At 44.1% G+C, this 22,384-nt stretch overlaps 1 protein-coding gene across 17 annotated transcripts in view; it reads left to right on the forward strand.

The window, feature by feature from the left end:
* Positions 1–22,384, forward strand: part of nrcama (neuronal cell adhesion molecule a) — a 370,822-nt gene that overhangs the window by 317,001 nt on the left and 31,437 nt on the right. For 12 of the 17 annotated variants that reach the window (XM_052029796.1, XM_052029800.1, XM_052029804.1 and 9 more), the window contains 7 exons: positions 1,323–1,438; positions 2,845–3,049; positions 7,385–7,507; positions 11,875–12,054; positions 15,934–15,966; positions 16,976–17,041; positions 21,146–21,262. In XM_052029796.1, coding sequence (XP_051885756.1) covers positions 1,323–1,438; positions 2,845–3,049; positions 7,385–7,507; positions 11,875–12,054; positions 15,934–15,966; positions 16,976–17,041; positions 21,146–21,262 — 840 coding nt within the window. The remainder of the gene's footprint in view (positions 1–1,322; positions 1,439–2,844; positions 3,050–7,384; positions 7,508–11,874; positions 12,055–15,933; positions 15,967–16,975; positions 17,042–21,145; positions 21,263–22,384) is intronic. The other 5 variants (XM_052029810.1, XM_052029811.1, XM_052029812.1 and 2 more) reach the window with 2 other exon arrangements.

Genomic DNA, 22,384 nt, shown 5'->3' on the forward strand with positions numbered 1-22,384 from the left:
TCCTCTTGATCACGGTCCACCCTAACCACTGCCAGAAGCACGTCTGCATTGGGTTATAGAGTAAAACAGCCCAAAAACAAGCTCTGAGACCCACCATGCCTCTGCCAACATTTTCGTCCAATGACACTAATCCTTGCCTGCATTAAGACCATATTCTTCTGTGCCTTGCCTATTTAAGTGACTGTGTAAATGTACCGTAAACGCAATGATTGTGTCTGATTCCACCAACTGTACTGGCAGTGAGTTCCAGATATCAACCACTCTCTGTGAAAAAGAAGAAATGCTTACCCCTCAGATCCTCTTTAAAACTCCTTCCTCTCACCTTAAACCTTTGCCCTCCTGTTTGTAGTACCCCTGACCGTGGTTGAACTGGCTTCCAAAGAATTGGCTTGTTCTCCAGGCACATTTTTTGCCAATGTATCCAAGGACAGTGATGCCTACCAACAGTCAGCCAATTGAGTCAAGGGGAGACTCTTGCTTCTCCATGAATCTCCCAGCTGGCCTGGTTGCCAACAGCTGAATTTCCATCTAAGCCATGCCTGTTTTGTGGTTCAAGAGAGAGTAAGGAGAGAAGGAAACAAAGTTACAGGTAGCATCGAGCACTGAGGAAGGATAAGAGCCATCAAGAGTTCACCAACATTGTCCCTTTCTGGGATAGTAAAACTCCAGTAATCCGCTACCCAATTGATTGGAAATCCCAATGGATTGGTGTCTGGCTTACTGGGTCCCGATACCTGCCCTCCCATAAACACACTGGAGCCCTGATTCCCACACTGCATTTAAACCTACCAGGTTCACTGGAGAAGTTATTGCATGTTTAAAAATAATAGAGAATTACAAGTCTGCTGGAGTACTAATTGGAATAACACCCAACAGTCCCAAAAACCTGACACTCCTGCACCACCAAAATCCCAAGTGTGTTGGGGTAAAATCATGCTCTCAGTTACATTTATCTGCCTTCAAGGTCTGAGCCCATCAAAGTAATTGATCCTTAATAACAAAGGAAAATTGGTCAGTGTATCTAAAATTAACCCTGCCAAACCAAGACCAGTCCATAAGGGACATTGTTGGAGCCTTCCACAATAGCTTCTACCTGTGGTCAGTTGTCTTTTGGTTTAGTCTTGTTTCTTTTTGCTGATGGGGTATCGTGGAGTCTTATTCACCAGAGAGCAATCAATGAAGGTCAATGAGAAGTGAGAAAATAACCCAAACCTGTTTGTAAGGGACGTAAATGATACAATTTCTGGTGGTGTCCATGTGGACCTGCAAAGTCCATTGTAATTACTGCCTATTGGAAAATAAGTGGAGTGTTTCTTTTATAGTGCCGATGTTGGCTCCCAGCAATGTGCGAGTCCACATTGTCAACAGCACACTGGCAAAGGTACACTGGGATCCAGTTCCGCCAAAATCTGTCCGCGGATTCCTCAAGGGGTATAAGGTAGGTGGACAAACTAAGCGCTGAGCTCTCAGTGTCATTTCTGGTTACAGATAGTCAGCATCCAGACACTCAGCTGGTTTAATCTAACATGTTGCACGGTGCTTGACAAAGACCATAGAGTCCATTGCAGCTACCTTCTTATTTAGTTGGTCTCGGTCAGTACCATAGATGGGATTCCTTTACAGATCAGACAGTGAAAAATCAGTTAAGATTTCTATTCCTGAAATAAATGTCTAATACATAGGCTAACGGTAGTGTAAGGGCTAACGTTAGTGTAGCGGTTATCGCAACCCGGGTTCAATTCTGCCACTGTCTGTAAGGAGTGTGTTTGTTCTCCCCATGACTGTATGGGTTTCCTCCGGGTGCTCCAGTTTCCTCCTACATTCCAAAGATGTATGGGTTAGGAAGTTGTGGGCATGCTATGTTGTTGACGGAAGTGAAGCGACACTTGCGGGCTGCCCCCAGAACACTCTATGCAAAGCTGCATTTCGCTGTGTATTTCAATGTACATGTGACTAATAAGGATATCTTATCAACACCTCTGGAGACAGTAGCACTTTGTTGAGGGAATGAAAAGCACGATATTGATGTTGTTTATTCCTTTCCACAACTTCCTTTTCTCACCCATATCTATTACTGAAGGCAAGAGTGTCTGATCAAATGGGACAAAGTCTGAAAATATTACAGGTTCTGAACTCCTACACAAAGGGATAGCAAAAGAATAAGAGGGATGGGCTAGAAGGCAGTGGTGGATGAGCGATAATGGTTAAAAAATGAAAAGAGATCATAATGAAAAAAATATTGGAAGGTGGGTCCAGGGGAAGGTGCAAGTTGTCACAGCAGAGGGGGATGTAACATGCAAAATCTGGCAAAAAAAATAGTTGCCAAGAATGTGATGGAACAAGTTCCTGATCACTGTTGCTTGATCCTCGGCAGAGTGTAAGCGTTTGATGTTGGATGAAAACAGGCTGAACCTGCAAGTCAGCGCCTGGGCTCCCATCTGAGTGACAGGTTGAAGGGTTACAGAGAATCGCAGCCAGCAATAAGTCAATGTCTTTCAGGAGGAGAATAGGGAACAGCAAAGGGGAATTGAACAGGATGTGGAAAATAAACAGGACTCAGCTGCCATTTTTAGTGGGAAGTAGAATCCAGTGGTACTTTGCAAAATGAACAATGTTCTCCCAGTGCCCTGAACAAAGTTACTTCTTTAGCCAACACCCAAAACCAATTAACTAGTGGCTTTATTTCTGGCACCTTGTTGTGCATTTTATGGCTGAGTTTACCTACACAAAAACATTGAAATGCATGTGAGAGGTAATTCATGAAGGCTTTGGGCAGCCTTGAGGGAATGAAAGGCATGGTATCAATGCAGATTATTCCTATCCACTGCTTATTTTCACACCCAGATCTATTACTGGAAGCAAGGGAGTCTCATCAAAAGGGGCAAACGGCACACAGAGGTGAAGATTCTGACCTTTAGTGGAGACAAGAGCCACGGCATGTTGCCTGGGTTGGAACCGTTCAGTGTTTATAAACTCAATGTTCGAGTCTTCAATGGGAAAGGAGAAGGTCCCCCAAGTGCGGATGTGACACTAAAAACTCCTGAGGGAGGTAAGGTGTACAATACCCAGCTGACTGAAGCTTTTGTACTCTATCCATTGGCACATGTACTGATGGCACATCACTGGTTTCTCCACTGTCATTTCGCCTCCAGAACCCATTGAAATCTGCCAATGGTTTCTGGGTGTTAAGGATTGATGTCTCTCACCATTTGTCACAGCTTTGCATTCACAAAACACGAAATGGGCCTATTGCTTTCATTTTGAAGTCAGGATACAAGGCCAGCATTTTTTCCTCACTGCAAGTTCCCCTGGAAAAACTTTAAGCTTAACTTGCTGAAGGTCCTTCCAGGATAGAGTGAGTGTAATGGAATGCTCCCAGAGCACTGGAGTTTCAGTGAAGAGACACTCATATCTCCAGCACAAGATGGTGTGTGACATATAGCTCACCATTAATTGTATAGCTGCAGTGGAATATCCACTTACTATGATATATGACAAGAAAAGAGTTCCACCGAGCAACATGATCCTAGTTTTTTACCTGCAGGTCACCATTTGAATTCTGCTCCACTTGAGTTACACCACTTGGAGTTTCCTTTCCTTTAAAGACCCTCTCCTTTCCCTGTGGGCCAATATTTTGCCACCTGCTGGCCAGCTGAAGAACAGCATCTGGAAGCTGGCAGCTCATTGGATTATTCGTGTGATCAGAGCATGTTAAGTAACACAGGGTGAAGCAAGAGAAAATTAACTTAGTAAATTTTTTTTCTTTTAACTAGAGTATGTAAATCTAGTATTTATGTTCTATATTCTTAGATAGGCACATGAATGATAGAGAAATGGAGGGCTACGTGGGAGGGAAGGGTTAGATAGATATTAGAGCAGAATAAGATGTCGGCACAACATTGTGGGCTGAAGGGCCTGTACTGTGCTGTAATGTTCTATGTTCTAAATATCTTTATGCAAAGTGACAAATGTTCAAAACAATCAATCAATCTGTAGAGACATTATTTGGTTTTTAAGCACACCCATATTATGTTCCATGATGGGAGAGTGTTTGTACTCGAGTCATACAAGGACAAGAGGAAAAGGAGCACTGAGCTGTACAGTCTGTGAAGCCCACTGCACCATTTATTGGGATCATGGTTGAATATCTGCATTAACTCCTTTCCAATCCCCATTTTCCAGCATTCCCTGAGTTCTTACTATACTGGTGCACATGACAATAAACTCGACTCTTAAGCGTTCATTCTGGCCCTTGAACGCAAACAACTGTGCATGTAACAGCCGCCTGGATTAGAGAATTCCGAAGATTCAGAATCATCCAAGTGACTCATTTCTCCTCAACTCAGCTGATGCCTTATCCCCAGAAATAAGTTTATGTGAGCTACATTAATGCACTTCTGAGAAACTGGGGACTTAGAACATGGATCACAAAGTCTGTGATTGATGTTTCAGCTTCATCATGTATGTCTGACATGCCAATACACAGAGGTGTCGAGACATGCGTAGTCACATCCAACAACATGCATCATGTATCTGGGTGCCACAGGGTGGTAGAGAAGGCATATGGCATGCTTGCCTTTATTAGTCGAGGCACTGAGTTCAAGAGTCAGGAAGTTATGTTGCAGCTTTATAAAACTCTGGTTAGGCCACATCTGGAGTATTGCATTCAATTCTGTTCACCCCATTATAGGAAGGATGTGGAGGCTTTGGAGAGGGTGCAGAAGAGGTTTACCAGGATGCTGCCTGGATTAGAGGGATGTGCTATAAGGAGAGGTTGGACAAGCTTGGGTTGTTTTCTCTGGAGCGGCACAAGCTGAGGGGAGACTTGATAGAAATTCATAAGACTGTGAGAGGCATAGGTAGAGCAGATAGCTGATATGTTTCTCCCGGAGTTGAAATGTTTTATACAAGAGAGCATGCATTTAAGGTGAAAGGGGGAAAGTTCAAAGGAGATATGCAGGGCAAGTTTTCTACACAGAAAGTAGTGGGTGCCTGGAATGCGCTGCCAGAGGGTTGGAGTGTTGGTGAAAGCAGAAAAGCTCGAGGCTTTTAAGAAGATCTCAGGTAGGCACATGAATTATGTAAAGAATGGAGGGGTATGGACCATGTGCAGACAAAAGCAATTAAGTGTCTTTAGCATAATTAGTTCTGCACAACATTGTGGGCCAAAGGGCCTGTTCCTGTGCTGTATTGTTCTATATTCGTGATCTTCACCCTTGTCTGCATGGCTGTGGACTCAATGGTCTGAGGGCAAAACTCCATTGTGCTGTTGGTGTGGACGTGCCAAGTGGAGGCTCAGGACTTCCAGGTCCAGTCAAGATTCACAAACTTCCATCCAGCTACATGGATGAAAGCCAGCATTTACTGAGAAACTCGTTTTAGGATTTCCCAGTCGATATAAAGATTACCCTTGGAAGTTTTGCATTTTAAACCCAGCTCCTCAAAGCTCCTCAGTGGAACTTCATTTCTAATTCCACCAAGTTTTTGGTTCCCATGTGGGTCACAATGACGGCTTTTGTTTTCTCCTCATTTTCTCCAATTGTTTCGCCAGCTACAAGCACATGTCCTTATTTCTGACACAAGGCCTGTGAGATAAGAATGCAGAGTAGGAGAAGGCCATCTGGAACCTGGTCCGCCGTTCATCACAGTCCTGCCTCGAAGAATGGTGGAGCAGGTTCCATATGGACAACTCCTCAGCACCACCGTCCTGCACTATTCGATTATCCTTTTATTCCCCAATATCTAGACTGCTGTTCTGGATAAACAATGACTGAGCCTCCACACCCTGCGAGGTGGCTAATTCCAAAGGTTCATCACCTTCTAAGGGAAGAAATTTCTCCTTCTCTCAGTACCTCTTGTTCTGAGACTATGACCCCGGGTTCTCGATGCCTCAACATCCAGCACTTGCAGTAGCTGGATCAGCCACCAACTGCGCCGTCCCATTCAACTACAGCATTCCTTCTCACTTTCCTCACTTCAGTCACTTCCCTTAACTCAGTGACGTGGTCAATTTGTCCATCCGTTCCGCAATCTTTCTTCTCGCCCACACAGACAGCAAGAGGCTAATGCCTGAAGGCAGAGATTGCTCCACCAGTACTCCTGAGGACCCTTTATCTGCCTGGGACGCAATCACATCCTTGTCCCCGACCTCAAACCAAATCCTCGTCACCATCTAACCTCCGAGGAGGTGGCTGCCTCCAGGATTCGGCTGTTGAGCTAAGTGCCTTCCTTCAATGTTGGAGCCTGGGACCACTTAGTATCACACTGACTCATACAGTGGCGCAGCAGTTAGTGCTGTTGTCTCCAGGGACCACGGTTTGATTCTGACCTCAGTTACCACTTGTGTGGACTTTCTATGTTCTCTCCTTGACCATGTGGATTTCCTCTGTGTGCTCTGGTGTCCTTCCACATACTGGTAGATTAGTTACTGTAAATTACCAAGTATTGTAAGGTAATGACAAAGGAATTTTTAAAAAACCTGATGGGCCAATTGGCCTCCTTTGTTGTTGTAAGGGTAAGATATAAGATATTGCAGACACGTCACCTCCATCTCCATCTAACCTCATTTGACATATTTGGTCAACAAAACATTTTTATCGTTAATTCATTGTTAATCTTTAGATCATTTCAACCTTATTTAGCTGGTTTAAAATATGCAGTTAATGGAGTATTAATTATGTTTCTCATTTCCAGTTTAATCCAGAATCTATGAATAATTAGCTATTATTCACATCAACTTGCACAAGCCACCAAAGCAGGGACACATTTGAAATGCTTATTGCCTTAAGCTGGTATCAGTAATACCACATGGGTTAAAAGAAAGGAGCAAAATGCATTATTTATCAGATTCCCTACTCTGTTCATGATCTACTCAAACATGTTCTGTGGTTACAGTGTGCTATCTCTCCTGTAGACTGAAGCCATGTATACCTTTTCCAGCAGCTTCAGCGAGTATAGAAGGAAACCATTGCACTCGTTAGAAGACTGTGTTCTCCCTGGCATCTGGTCAGGACTCCTCCAGAGCCAGACCACCAATAGAAAGAGATGAACTGGTTTCTCAGACCTTAACGGGGTAGAGTGTCTGCTGTGTTTGCCATTGTAACATAAGTCACTGGGCTTTGGGGATGCATTCAGCCAATGTATTTAGGCATGATATAACTGTAGGTTTTGCTCCTGCTGCAGATGTAAATTGAGGGACTGTGTGTTCACTTCCACTCTTGTCATCACCCAAGCTTTGCCACAGCATTTGTAATGGCAAAGTTATTTTGCTGATTTCTGCTTTTGGTCTTTCTATCTTAGATATTCCCCAAAGAAACACAACTAAATGCTGTTTACCTGTCTGGTGGTATTGTTGTATAACATTTCGACTTGTGCTTTTCATTAGTTCCCAGTTCGCCAGCGTACTTGAAGATTACCAGCCCAATGCTTGACTCCCTGACTCTGCAGTGGGGCCCACCACTTCATCCAAATGGCATTCTCAAAGGATACACACTCAAATACCAGCGCAGTAAGTATCTGCAATGCAAGAATTACGCACAACCTTCTATTGCCTGTGTTACAATAAACCTTTTAGCCAACACACCAGATGCTGGAGGAACTCAATGTGTCAGGCAGCATCTATTGGAGGGAAATGAATAGTCAACATTTCAGGTTGAGACCAGATTCTGAGTTCACAGGATGCTGAGTTGCTCCAGATCCCAACATCTGCAGCTTCTTGTGTCAACCTTTTAACCAAGCACATTATGACTGATGCTTTCCAAGCTGCATCTCCGCTGAGCACTATAAATCTAGGAGGTGAATTAGCAACTGCAAAGAGATTTTTAAAAAAAACACAAGTTACCATTTCTGGTTAATCATCAGATCCTGCCTGACTTGCTGAATATTTCCAAAATGTTCTGTTTTATTTCAGATTTCCAGCATCTGCAGTATTTTCCTTAGGGGCGCTGTATATTGTCTTATTGAACTGATCATTGTACAGAATTTATAAGCATGATTGAAATCCTCTTCACTGTGTGATGTCAGACTCAGTCATTACTGGCCTGTGCTTACATTGCCCAGAACCAGCCACACCTTCTGTGAAGATGTGACACTCTAGCGCCCAACTCTCGATCATCACATGGGATGGTGGCGGGGTGGGGGGGGTGTGGTGGGGGGTGGGGGTGCGGTGGGCAGAAGCTGTTCTTGTTCTTGTGCTAAACCCACAATTCAAGCTAGAATTTCTCTGGGCAAACTGTCTGCTATTTTGCAGCTTGCAATCAATTCAGTACTTTTCTTTGTTGTCAGAGTGCTCCTGGTATAGAAAACAGTACAGCAGAAGAGCATAAAAAGTAAAAGCAGGCGTCAGCCATTCTGCCCTCCGTGTCTGCTCTACCCTTCTATAAGGTCATGGCTAATCTTTTCCCTTGCTTCCACTGTCTTGCACTGACCCCATAATCCCTTGATTCCCTTAGCGTCTAAAAATCAATTGACCTCTGGTTTGTACATATTCAGTAACTAAGCCTCCACAACCATTTTCGGTGGAGAATTCCAAGGATGCGTGAAGGTGAATGAAGAAATCTCACTCATTTTCCTCCTGATTGGCTGACCCCGTCCAATGGAGCTCCGACCCCAGGTTTTAGACACCTCCCCGCCCCCCCCCCCCCCCCACCCACAGCCACAGGAAACAACATCGCCACATCTACCCTGCCAAGCCTCATAAGAATTTTGTCCATTTCAATAAGATAACCGAACAGGATCTGAATCTGCCTGAGAATCTCTGTGGCCTGTGGGAGATTCAATCAGTAAAATGTGACTAGGTCACCATGGGTGCAGGGAATAGGACACACCCACCTTCTTAGTGTTCCCAATAAATGGTCCTATCAGAAGAATTCTAGCACCAGAATCTCCCAATTGATAAAATTACCCTCTCCCCCACCAGCACTATGAAAATAGTGTGCTTTTTTTTGCTTTGTTTCGAAGTCAGAAACCTATCAAGCCGTGAATTCCAAGCAAGAGCAAGCTTTCTCCGCCATTTAGTAAGATCATGGCTGATCTGTCTATAACCTCGACTCTGCGTTCCCATCTACCCATGATAAATTTTTACTCCCTTGTCAAGAATCTATCAAGCTGGAGAGGGTGCAGAAAAGATTCAAAGGATGTTGCTGGAACTGGAGGGCTTGAGTTATAAGGAGGGACTGGATAGGCCAGAACTTTTTTTCTGAGTGCAGGAGGCTGAGGGGTGAAAGGTTTATAAAATCATGAGGGGCAAAGATAAGTTGGATGGTGACAGTTTTTCCCAGGGTAGGGGAGTCTAAAACCAGGGGGCAAAGATTTAAGGTGAGAGGGGAAAGATTTAAAGGGGACCTGAGAGGCATATTTTTTTGCACAGAGGGTGGTGGTCTTTGGAATAAGCTGCCATTGGAAGTGGTAGAGGAATACAATTACAATGTTTAAAAGACATTTGGACAGGTAAATGGACAGGGAAGGTCTAGATAGACTTGGGCCAAATGTAGGCATATGGGACTAACTCAGGAAGACACCTTGGTCAGCATGGATGAGTTGGGCTGAAGGGCCTGTTTCCATGCTGGATAAAATGAGATTTCTTTATTAGTCACATGTACATCGAAACACAGGGAAATGCATCTTTGAGTAGAATGTTCTGGAGGCAGCCCGCAAGTGTCGCCACACTTCCGGTGCCAACATAGCATGCCCAGAACTTCTGGGAGGAAACCTGAGCACCCGGAGGAAACCCACGTAATCATGGGGAGAACATACAATCTCCTTACAGACAGCAGCCAGAATTGAACCCAGGTCACTGGCACTACAATAGCGTTACGTTAACCACTACACTACTGTGCTGTATAGCTCTATGACTCTATCTTTCCTAAAAGTAATCAAAGACTCTGTTTCCACCACCCTTTGAGAAAGAGTTTCAACGGCGCTCAATCCTCTGAGAGAAAAGTGTCTTTTGGCTCATTTCTGCCTTAAAGGGTGACCCATTATTTTTAATCAGTGACCCCTAGTTCTAGGCTTGCCCACAGGAGAAACCATCCTCTCCACATCCAGTCTGCCAACACCCCTCATGATCTTGCTACTCTGGCTGTTTCATTTGCCTTTTGATTTATGATGTTGAGCGAATCCCAAGAATGTGGTAGCATGAGATTCATTTTCATTCCACACCAGCACCAAGATGGAGCAGTCTTGAGAACGCTGTCCGAAGCCAGGAAGTTGTCACTGCTGTTGGCCTTCTGAACTGGTGTGTTCAAATTTAAATAGACCAATTGTTTTTTTCTCTGAAAAGACATGGTAATCTCTCTCTTCCTTTAAAGTCAATGTTGTACATTATGCATTGGTAATGTAACCAGCATCATTGAGTCATACAGCATGGAAACAGACCCTTCTGCCCATCTAGTCTATGCCAACCAACTAGCACCCAATTACACTAATCATATTTTATTCTCTCCACATCCTGCTTCACTCCCCCAGATTCTTCTACCCACCTCTATACTAGGAACAATTTACAGTGGCCAGTTAACCTACCAACCCACACACCCCTAGGATGTGGGAGGAAACTGGAGCACCCAGAGGGAGTCCTTCAAGGTCACAGAGAGAGTGTGCAAACCCCACACAGGCAGCACTGGATTGAACCCAGATTACTGGAGCTATGAGGCAACAACTCTACCAGTGCACCACTGTGCCACCCCAGTATATTAGGTGACACAAGGGTGTTTTAAAATGGAGGGTCTCCCATGCTGAGAAGAGATGTTTCTGCCTCAGGTTGTTAAGTGACATTGGTTTATATAACTTTTTTTAAACACCCCCTGCCCCCCCCCCCCCCCCACCACTGAAATGTAGATCATTCTGAAATTGTATTCTGGTCTTGTATTCTTCACATGTAGAGGTATCCATTAGAGGTGTTTAAGATCAACAAAGGAGGCCATTTGTTTACAACAAAGGAGGCCATTTGACATATTCTGACGGTGCTGACCAGAAAGGTCCGACTAACTCCCATATCGGTTTGTGGCTCCACAAGTGTCCATCCAGATGGTACTTCATGCTGGGGGTTTCTAGCTCCACCAGCCTTTCCGCCTGAGTTCCAGGTCCTCACACGTGTTGGGGCGGGGGGATGAGTGGGGAGTACTTCTGAACTCTGTTCTAACTGACTCATTGAAACTTGCCTCCTTTGCGAGTAGTTGACCTCTCTTCTAACGGGAATAAGTCCCTCGTTCACCATCTGAGTCTCTTCCTCCTTGGTATCAATCTCACAGCCAGTTTTGGTATAATTTGCATACATCCCAACCTTGGCCCCTCCATTGAAGTGCAAATCATTCACATACACCGCAAAAAGTAAAGGGCCTTGTTTTTTATCCCCCTGATGATCAAAGGATTTGATCGAGTGGAAAGAGAGAACAGTTATTTTGTTTGGTAAGGGAATCCAGAAAAAAACGTAGCACGAAAACTTAGAGAGAAATCATTCTGAAAACATCCCAATGTCAGGCATTTTTGTGCTTTAAAAGCTGTTGAGGGTGGGCAAGGGGTTATGAGGATTCATTTGAAAATTTTGAATAGATTTTTGTATGGCATGGCCATCAAAGGATAAGGCAACAGATAAAAATCAGCCTTACTCTTCGGTTTTAAGCTGTTGCTGTAAAATGATTACAACATTTGAGCTCGGTTCAGAAGACATTTGCATATTTGTCAGTGTGACAGCTGAAATGTGACAAAACAGGCACTGTATGCTAATCCAGTCTTTAATATATAGGATTAATATGCATGTGTGTTTGCAGTTGGAATGTTGTAAAGTTTATTGATGACTAGATGGCTGTACTTAATCATCAGACTGTCACTGGCATGTGACGTGACAATGCAGAGATTTATCTTCCTGTTTTCCGTCAGTTAACAGCACACATGAGCTGGGCCCTCTGGTGGAGATCACAATCCCTGCAGAAAATGAGACCAGCTGGACCCTGAGGAATCTCAACTACAGCACCCGCTACAAGTTCTATCTCAGCGCCTTTACCCGTGTGGGACCTGGCAGCGAGTTAACAGAAGAGGCTATTACAGTGATGGATGAAGGTACTCTGCACCTTAGAGACTCTTGGCTCTCATTCCTGGCTCTAGGTGCCGATATTTGACACTGCTTTACAACATGCCTTGGCCCTTCAAATTATTTTAAAGGAAGTCCCAGCCCCCAAATAGCCTTGTTGTAACAATGAGGCTTGATAATGTCTGAGCTTCTAAAGTTGGTTCAATGCACCCTGGTCTGGGAAAAGGAAAGATTGTCCAGTGTTCCCTAATCTAACCAGTCTTCTACTACCCTCTATGGGTAGCCATTATACCTATTATATAAGGTACCACTTATTTTGCTGGTAGGATAAGGACAGGAGAGTCAGTTGTCCTGCCACATTCAATTGGGATTGCGGACTGCTCACCCAGTTGGAGTCCCCCACACTTATGGCACATTAGGCAACTCGTTCCTTCCACTGCTATCCCATTCACAATGAACTAGCTGACAGCAGTTGGACCAGTAACCAGAGGTTCTCCACAGTTGATGAGTTGTTCTAGTCTCCTAAAACCGGTTGTCTAAATTATACCCCTCTCCTCCATCAGAAGGGCTGGTGGAGCAGCTTCTAACCACCAACCTCCTCAGCTTGGTTACACTCCCAGTCACATAGCTCTCCGATTTATCCCAACGTGTTAAGGTACAGACCCAAGCAAAGGGCACATTGTCAGGGCCAACACATGAAGAATGGCCTGGGAGGGGTATGGGAGGATTCCGTTGTTGTGTGAAAAGGTTTTTTTGGAATCTTAAAGATGGAGGATTCTCGACACAGGCTTTAGGTTGTAAAAATAGTTTAATCACAAAGGCAAACGCAGGGACAGAATGAATGGGAATGGGCGCACACTCGCGCGCGCGCACACACACACGCAGGAGACCACGAACGTGAGGGGGAATCGCAACGAGGATGAGATACACACTCACGCACACAAACACACAATAAACAAGGTACAGCTTATCAAGGGATGAACACTTCAATGCCTGAACTCCTTGACCCAGACAAGCATTGGCTCTAACACTCCCTGGAATCTGACTAAGACGCTCCCAAACTACATGGTGGTGCACACTCTTACCGGTGGTCTCTGCAGCGTTGTCTCACTATTCCTGGGGAAGTCAAAAGAGGTAGGGCCAGGGAAGTGCAACACCCTTTATAGTGCTGGGAGGCTGGGTGGAGCCCAGCCAGATAATTTAGACAGGCCAATGGCTTGGAGGTCAAGGACAAAGGTGCCTGCCAAGGCCAATGGTCGGGCAGGTTCAGGAACAAAGGTGCTCTCCAAGGCCAATCCCTATGCCCACACCTGATGGGTGGGGTGGAGCTAAACCTTGATCGATAGTGGTGTCACTTCCGATCCGATAAGCAATGCTGTCCTCCAACCGGAGGGGTCAGTATTGTTACTGTCACGTGACAGCCATGTGCTCTCATACTACATCCGTCACCTGTGGAAATGAACCCAGCAAAGCTCAGTCTCTTCAGAACTGAGGGGAGAAAGTGAGGGAGTGGGTCGAAATTTCTGGCGACAACAGGTAGTCTGGTAACGGTGCAGGCTTACACCTTGTTCACCTGAGATTCCAGCTTGGAGACCACAAGCTGCCAATCACAAACCCTCCAGCCAGGAGTAGCAGGGACAGGTATTGTGAAGGAAAAGTCACAGGGGAAAGGTTAAAGGTTCACATGTCGCAGCAATTCAAGGAGATGTCAGGAGGTGGGTTCATTGGAAAAGGAAGTCAATTATCCCAACCTTCTAAAAAAAAACATTGCCATTAATTTTCCAAACATGTATTGGATTTGTCCACTGAAAACTAAAGATGTTTTGCTTTCACAGGCAACTGATAACTAGTACAGGGTTTACAGTTTGTGGTTTGGTTCTGTGCGTTACTATTAAGCTGGTCTTGTGAAATACCCTCCATGAATTTGTATTCAGAGTAACATAAAATGCTGGAGGAACTCAGCGGGTCAGGCAGCATCTATGGAGGGAAAGGGACAGCTGACGTTTCGGGTCGAGACCCTTCATCAGGGCTGGAAAGAAAGTGTGGAGAAGCCAGAATATAAGGGAAGGGGGAGGGACTGGAGCAAGAGCTTGCAGGTGGTAGGTGAATCCAGATGAGAGGGGGATAAAAGGGAGGGGGAGAGTGGGAATGATGCAAGAAGCTGGGAGGTAATAGGTGGAAGTGACAAAGGGTTGAAGAAGGTAGAATCTGATAGGAGAGGACAGTGGACCATGGAATAAAGGTGAGGATGGGAACCAGAGGGGAGGCACGTGTGAGTGATGGGCAGATTGAGAGGGCAGGGGAGGGGAAAGAGAAGGGGTGATGGGGCCAGTGGGATAAGGGAAAAACAAAGGGGGGGGCCAGAGGGGAGTGGTTACTGGAAATTAGAGATATTGATGTTTATGCCGTCAGGGTTGAGACTACCAAGGCGGAATATGAGGAGCTTTTCCTGTAATCTGTGTCTAACTCAACTTGGCAGTAGAGGAGGCTGTGGACAGACATGTCAGTGTGGGAATGGGAAGTGGAATTAAAATGGCTGGCCACCGGGAGATCCTGGTTGTTATGGTGAATGGGGTGAAGGTGCTCGATGAAGCAATTTCCCCCAAACTGTGTCGGGTCTCACCGATGTAGAGGAAGCTGCACCGGGAGCACCTGATGCATAAAATGACACCAATGGATTCACATGTGAAGGAATGCCTCACCTGGAAGGACTGTTTAGGGCCCTGAATGGTGGTGAGGGAGGAGGTGTAGAGGCAGGTGTAGAACTTAGCACAACCTGGAGAGGGATCGGTGGGGAGGAACGAGTGGACAAGGGAATTAGAGAGAGCGATCCCTGGGGAGAGGGGAGGGGAAGATGTGCCTGGTGATGGGATCCCGTTGAGATGACAGAAGTTGAGGAGAATAATATGTTGAATTAAGAGTGTATTTTTTGTGACTTGTTCCATTTGTTCCCTGGCTCTTGTGCACAGTAACATTGAACTAAAGCGCAGAATAGTTTCCGAAGGCCACTTTGTCCTGTGCAATCCTTTGAAAGTTTTCAGTGATTTCTTTGGAGAGTCCAATTCACACATTATCAAGGGTGTTGCACGAGAGGTCAGAGGTAAACCAATAGGTTAGGGATGATGACAATTTGGATACTAGACAAATGGGCAGGAAACAATGAGAATTACTGTTCCAAATACCAGGTGAATCCCCAGCAATGATGTGTCTTAATGAAATCATGGCCAACCTCTCACTCACAGAAGCTGAATCTCCCAACTCCTGAGCTGCACTGATCCAGCCACACCTTCCTCTTGCTTTGCCGGGGGACATGCTGTTGGTGGAATCACTGGAGACCATCAAGAAATGAGGAGCCAGTGATCTGGGATCCACTGGGTGACTGGTACAAAGCACCACATACTGATGGAGGAACATGCAGTGATTGCATTCACTGTTTTGATTCCAGGCATGTTTTAAGCACTACTGAAACAGTTGTGTGTGAACATAGCCTCTTACTCTCTCCCTGAAAATCCAACGTGGGGAGGAAGCTCCCTTTAAGAAGTGGCAGCGTTCCCGAATGAAGAGGAGTTTGAAACGCACAGGTTGGTGTGGTGGGGAATATTTGTCTTGGATGGCCCATGTGATGTCCAGCCCCATGGATATTCACAAAACCAAATGGCAAGCAGCCAATTTGTTGCTGCTTGTTTGCCCCAGCACCCAGGACAAACTTTGACCACACTATTTACTCACTGTGCCATACAAAGACTGAGCTCTCTTTTTGTGGGAACTTTTTGGAGTCATAATCACTGTCAACATATTTTCATAATGGTTATCTTGTGTTTTCCTGATTTGTTCCTGCTGTGCTCTTAATTATACAGTTTCTGTCTTTATTGTTTCTGTTCTCCTTCTCTCTCTTTGACTATTAACAGTGACTCACCAAACCACGCCTGGGGAGGGCAAAGGTAACCTGCATGGTTTTCTGAGTTTGTGGCTGTTTGCCGTGTGTTTGGCCTTTGATTTGCAATTGATTGGGGTGCACTAGTCAGGGTGGTGGAGACTGAAGCTTTCGTTATGGATAGTATATAGATAACTGTTTGTACCCAGAGAGTGTGTGAGCAAAGATAATTTCATGGATTGCATTGAAGGGAGCTGACTTGGAGATGCGGTCAGTTTTTGGCTGATAGTGCTCTTCCAAACTTTGTGTCTGCACTATTTATTATTAACTGTAGTTTCCTTAGCTAACAATGCCACAATCCTTAAACGTGCGCAGTCAGTCAGTCGTGTGGCGTAGATTTTAATGGGGTCAAATGCTAACAATCATTTTGTTGCTGATTTGATTTCTCTTCAATTAAGTTGTTCTTTTTCAGGGTGACACTCTTTATTCCCTTTATGCATTTCCTCGTTGAGACAGCTAGCCTGCTACTCTGGGACCACAGTGATAAGCTTGCACGTGTTTCTTTCCTCCCCTCTCTATTGAGTGGTGTGGAGCCTTGGCTTAGCACCTTCCCAGAGAGGCACCTTTAAAGCCTGGGGCCGTGGCATGTGAAGGTTTGACAACCCTTCATGATTGTCCTGGAGCCCAAGGAATTAAAGATTGTTTCCACTGCCCCGAAATGATTATTCAAGGGGATGTTAAAAAGTGTAGTTAATTTTGTTTTCTCTGAACTATTTTGTTTATCATGATAAATTTGTTTGACTTGGCAGAGCCATTAGAGACCCTAGAGCAGTCTTCCAGGAAGACTTCAAGTAGAATTACAACCCTAGATATATATATATTGAAGATGGCAGGGTGAAGCCTAGTCTCTATTTCTCAGAAGAGTCCAGGGTGATGCATTCCTCTCCAGTTCTAAATGTTTTACAGTTGTTTGCAATCTCTCTCTCTCTAAATTTCTGAATTATTATATTACAACATCGTATCATACTTTTCCTCTGCCTTACCTGTTGTCTTTCTTCCTTTCTCTGCCACTGCAGGAATATCTTCAACATCTCCATTACTGAAAACAGATATAATAATCCCAGTTGATAAAACAATGAAGGGTATTGTCTTTCTTGTAAATATAACATTGGTTTTATTTAGTTTTGCATCATTGAACATATATAATCTTGTGTTGTCTGTCCCTGGGTACTGTTCAAGGATGAATGTTAAGGATATATAAACTTTGCCTAAATTTGTGGTTCACGTTCAGATTCGGATGAGTTTATTGTCATGTGCACCAGGTTGCAATGGAATTAATTCCTTGCTCGTGTGAAGTTCACAGAGTAAACAGTATTCATTGTAATAAATAAATACAACAATAAATACAGTGACGGGCACAAAACAACAGAATGGTGCAAAGTATAGCAGTGCAATCTGAAGTAGTGCAGAAGAAAATGCTAAACTGACAATAACAGAAGAGGTAGCATTAAGGGTTCAAGAATGTGGCAGCACCACCGGGAAGCGGATGTACTTAAGGATTGGCTGTTACTCTCCAACTTAGAAAGGATCGATGAAATAGCACAGAAAAATCCATCTGACAGCCATAGCCCGGAACCTCTTTGGCAGAGTTCTCTAATTAGTCCCATGCTTTCGCCTTTTCAATTTAAATTGAACTGGGCTTAATATAGTCATTCTCTCTTCCACATCTAACGCATCATAACCTACCTATAGAAACCCCAAAGTGACCTTCTATTTCATCACCTGATCCCAACACTCTTGCCTCAAACTAACTATGAATGATTCTGGACTGCACCACATTGTGACTGCATTTGCAACCTCTCTCCTTGCTGGTTATTTGAGGCTTTTACACAAGCAATTAATATTATGTGGTGAAAACCTTGAGTAGTAAATAGTAAAGGATTATTTCAACTAGTTATTGAGTCATTATAGAACACCAAAAAAGAGGATTCTACCTTAAAACATAAAATGGAAAGATAAGGAGTTATTGTACTGTAAGTAGTTATTAAAATAAAGCTCATTATCTCGCAAAGCCTTTGAATCCAGACAGTGAAAGCAATTAGGGGTCGAGAGATTATGGAGAGCTGAGGGACAAAGAACTGGGATTGGAGTGGACAGCTGAGGTGGAGGAGTGATAACTGGCCAAGATGTGAAGAACATTTCTACCCATCTTATGGATTTCATCATCATCTCCTCAATATATCTTACAATCTGGCAAAATATCCAACAGAAAATGGATTTTCAGATGTTGAACCAAATCCCCTGCCCAGGGTCTTGCAGTCACTCAGTAATGCAATGCAATATTAGGCAGTTTGAGGGATAGTTAGATTCAATCTAGAGAGAAGAAAGAATATGAAGAAAGAATTGTGATTTCAGTAAAAGAGGCGGGGTTTATTGTGTCTCAAAGTTTTTCCCTGGCATCCATAAGTTCTGATTCTCCTCATCCTCACATTGGCAAGGCAGGTCACTGAGAGAAAGAAATGGAGAGGGCAAGGAGTTATGGTTCAAAGTGTATTTATGAAACAGTGGTACTGGTTGTGCTATGGAACTTGTCAATGGGAGAATACTCTTAACCGAAGGAAGAATTTGGTACAAAGAAAATATGGGATAATGTGGGAATTTATTATTTAAAATCAAAATAAACGAGAACAATTTGTAAAAGATCGGCCAGCAAGTAAAGGGAACAGTCCTGCTGAGGTTGGTAATGCCTTAAGGGTTGACTGAAACTCTCCACCTTTAAGATGAACAATGCAACAGCACAGAAAGATCCATTTGACAGACGTGCCTCTGGAACCCCTCTGGCAGAGCGCTCTAATTAGTCCCATGCCTTTGCCTTTTCCCCTTTTACTCCATTCTCATTTGTATCAAATTCCTTTTGAAAATTACCTGTGAGACTTTTATCAAATGCAGCATTTTCCAGATCCCAGCAATTTGCTTTTACCCGCACTCATCTCTGGTTTCTGGCTGGAAATTAAAGATGGTTTCTGATGAATATAGTATAAAGTTTAGAAGAAACCTATTCACCCACAATGTAGAACTTGTTACAAGATGCCAATTGTTGAAGCAAATCTCACAACTGCTTTGAATCAAAAGCTTGATAAGTGTGTGTAGGACAGAAACATATGCATCAGCATGAGATAATGTAGATGGTGAACAGAGGGGCTGTAAACCCCATTTAGTCAGCAGTGGGCAAGACCTTTAAGAGAACACCAGTAATTTTAATTTTCAAAAGCAGAATTAAGGTTTTTATTGCCATGTTAAATTATTTTAAAATTAACAATCAAGAGGTGCCAGATGTTGATTTGAAAAGAAGGCAAATAAAGTTAAGGCAGGAAAGCACTGGGTCTTGCCAGGGTTTGTTTGGGACTTGGAGGATTGAGTGTGAGTGAGCCTACTGTTGTGTCTCCCTGTTAAAGAGCAACAGCTTTGACTGTGATATGATATAGCCCCAGTCACAATGGCCTCATTTTAACCCTCAAAAACAGGTGAGGATGGATTTGACTTAAACCCTAAAATAAATGGGATAAAGTTCCCAACCTGCTTCATGAATACCCATTGGCATTTTGTTTCAGCAATGGGTTCCTTGGCACACCATCTCTTGAGAGGCTGGGGACCATGAAAGAATGGGTCGAGTGGGAACCTGATTTCAATGCAACCACTGCTGCTTGGTTTTCCCAGGGCTAAGTGACAGGGAGGTGGGGAGCTGCCAATTCTTGAATGCAAATGCTTTTCTTTGTGGGTCAAGAGGAAGGCCTGCATCTGGGACCCTCAGATGAAGCCTAAGGCTTCTCCCTTTTGATCACGCCTAGCAGTCTTAGCTACCCCAGCCTCCTCATTTTCTGCCCTGCTCCATGCAATACAACACGGAAACGGGTCCTTCAGTCCATTGAGACGGTGCTGACCACGCATTTATATTAATCCAACATTAATCCCATTTTATATTCTTCAAGTCCCCAGTTCCCACCACTCGCCTTCACACTAGGGGCAATTTACAGCGGCCAATTAACGTTCTGACCCACAGGTCTTTGGGATGTGGGAGTACCTGGAATAAACCCATGGAGTCACAGGGAGAACGTTCGAATTCCACACACGCGCGCGCGCGCGCACACACACACTCACACACGCACACACACTCTCTCTCACACACACACACACTCTCTCTCTCTCACACACACACACACACACACACACACACACACACCACCCAATGTCAGGATTGAACCGACGTCTCTGGAGTGGTGAGGCAGCAGTTCTACAAGCTGCATCACTGTGATGACCAGCTCCCCACCCTGACCTTTTGCCTCTCATTGCCTTTCCTGTGCATGATCTCCGAGGCCAAGGCCACCTGCTCAATCCAGTCATACTGGCTGGATCCCAGGACACAGGAGAAATAAAATAACATGGCCTTGCCATTAAATTCAGCTAAACCCCCACCTCCTCAGAATCCTCCATGTCGCAATCATCCCCAGCATCCAACACACTTTGGCAAACAAGGCCGCAGGTTGGAAATGGTGGAGAGTAGAAGGAAAGGGAAGTGGGTGGCTCATTCTGTTTCTAAATTCACAGATTGCAGTGAGCTTTGATCTATGGCAGGCATATGTGTGTGTGTGTGTGTGTGTGTGTGTGTGTGTGTGTGTGTGTGTGTATATGCACACAATCAGAATAAGCAAGTAGGAGCAAATCAGTACAGCAGAAATGTGTTATGTGCACTGTCAAAACCACAAGTGTAAGGTTCAGCTGCAGGTGGAGGACCACGAGTATGAACCCAACAGACCTTGTCTTAAGCTAAATGTAATTGAAAAGTTTTAAAGTCTCAAGAGCTCCCTGGGTCAATGCAGACAAGTATTGCATGCTGTATGATCTCCAGGGTTTTAACTTCCTCTGCCTAGAAGAAGCGTGCACTGAAGCCTTACAGCTCTTGTTATGGGTTGTTGCATGAAGTCCCTTCCTCCACTGTTGGAACAGCGACATTACTGTGCTTTATTTGTTGATGTAGCTGTTCTTTCATTAAAATGCAGAGGAGAGAACTTTAAATGAGGTATTAATTTAAGCTGCGTGGTTTAACAACAAGGCTGAAGAAATTTACCAGTGACTTACTGAAGAGGAAATTGAAACTCTTGGTCTCATCACGACTGATGTATCTTTCTCAATGCTCTTGATCCTGATTTTTTTCATGTGACTCTCTCTTTCTTCTGTTACCTACTTAGTCATGGTCCTTCGTCCAGTAATTACGAACATTACCTCATCTTCAAACCATGCAAATATCAGTTGGGAGTTTGACCGAATGGATATGCACTTTTATGTTGAATATAAGATAGCTGACAGTAAGAACTCCATTGATTGGATTCTGTGTGCTTCTCTTTAGTTTAAAAAGTTCTGTTGTACTCTGAAAGAGAAATTTGTTACTTTTTGTTTCACCCAACTGGTTTTTGTGTCATCTCAGAAATCAGTCCCTCAGTGCCAGTAAATGACACACCATCCCAAAAAGTCACCGGTTTATGCTGATGACGTCAGACATGAGAGCTCCTGATCCCATTAACACAAACCTATCTGAATTGGCATTCATTTTGTCGAAGTTTGATCTCCCCAAATTTTGTTACTGCAACATGATTTCAGCCAAGATTTAGTGAAGACCCTCTCCAAGTTTCTGATATAGTCCTGCAAAAGCCATAATGAGAGTGGCTTGTCAAAATGTCTGTGTTGATTGGGTACTTTGGTAAATCTTGAGCAATTGATACACTTTCACAGCTAGCCTGATACTGACAAATTACAGAGACACATTACTTTTTGACTGTCCACTATACAACATGATACAGCAGAAACAGAGGTTGGACATTGAGTAGCATGTTCTCCTCACAAAAGTTCAATACAAGTGAATGTCCTTGGCAATAACATCACTTCTGACCAAGTATAACATTGAGGAGCCTTGGGAATGAGTGGCAGTGCTATCCCCTGGCTGCTACCATACCTTGCACAAAGGAAATAGTTGTTGTTGCTGGTGCTCAGTTAACTCAGCTCCATCATATTGCTGCAGGAGTTCCTCAGTGCAGCATCATGAGCCCAAATATCTTGAGTACTTCATCAATGATCTTCCTTCCTTTGTGGTAGAAGTGGGATATTCACTAGTGATTTCACATTGCTTCATTCCATTCACAACCACTCAAGTATTGAAGCAGCAAGGTGTAGACAGTGTTAAGTGACAAGTAATGTACAAGCTACAGAAGTGTCAGGCAATGACTCCATCTTACCACTGAGAACCTAATCACCTCCCTTGAGTCTACCAATATCAACATCCCAGCATTGATCAGAACCAAAGCTGGGTCAGCCACAAATAACACAGCTAAAAGGGCAGTTAGCTTGATATCCTGGTGACTGATTCCCTTCCTGATTCCCCAAGCCATTCCACCATCTACGAGCCACATTCAATACTCAGGAAGCTCGACAAC

This window comes from Pristis pectinata, chromosome 15 (genome assembly GCF_009764475.1).
Source record: "Pristis pectinata isolate sPriPec2 chromosome 15, sPriPec2.1.pri, whole genome shotgun sequence".
Classification (NCBI taxonomy): domain Eukaryota; kingdom Metazoa; phylum Chordata; class Chondrichthyes; order Rhinopristiformes; family Pristidae; genus Pristis; species Pristis pectinata.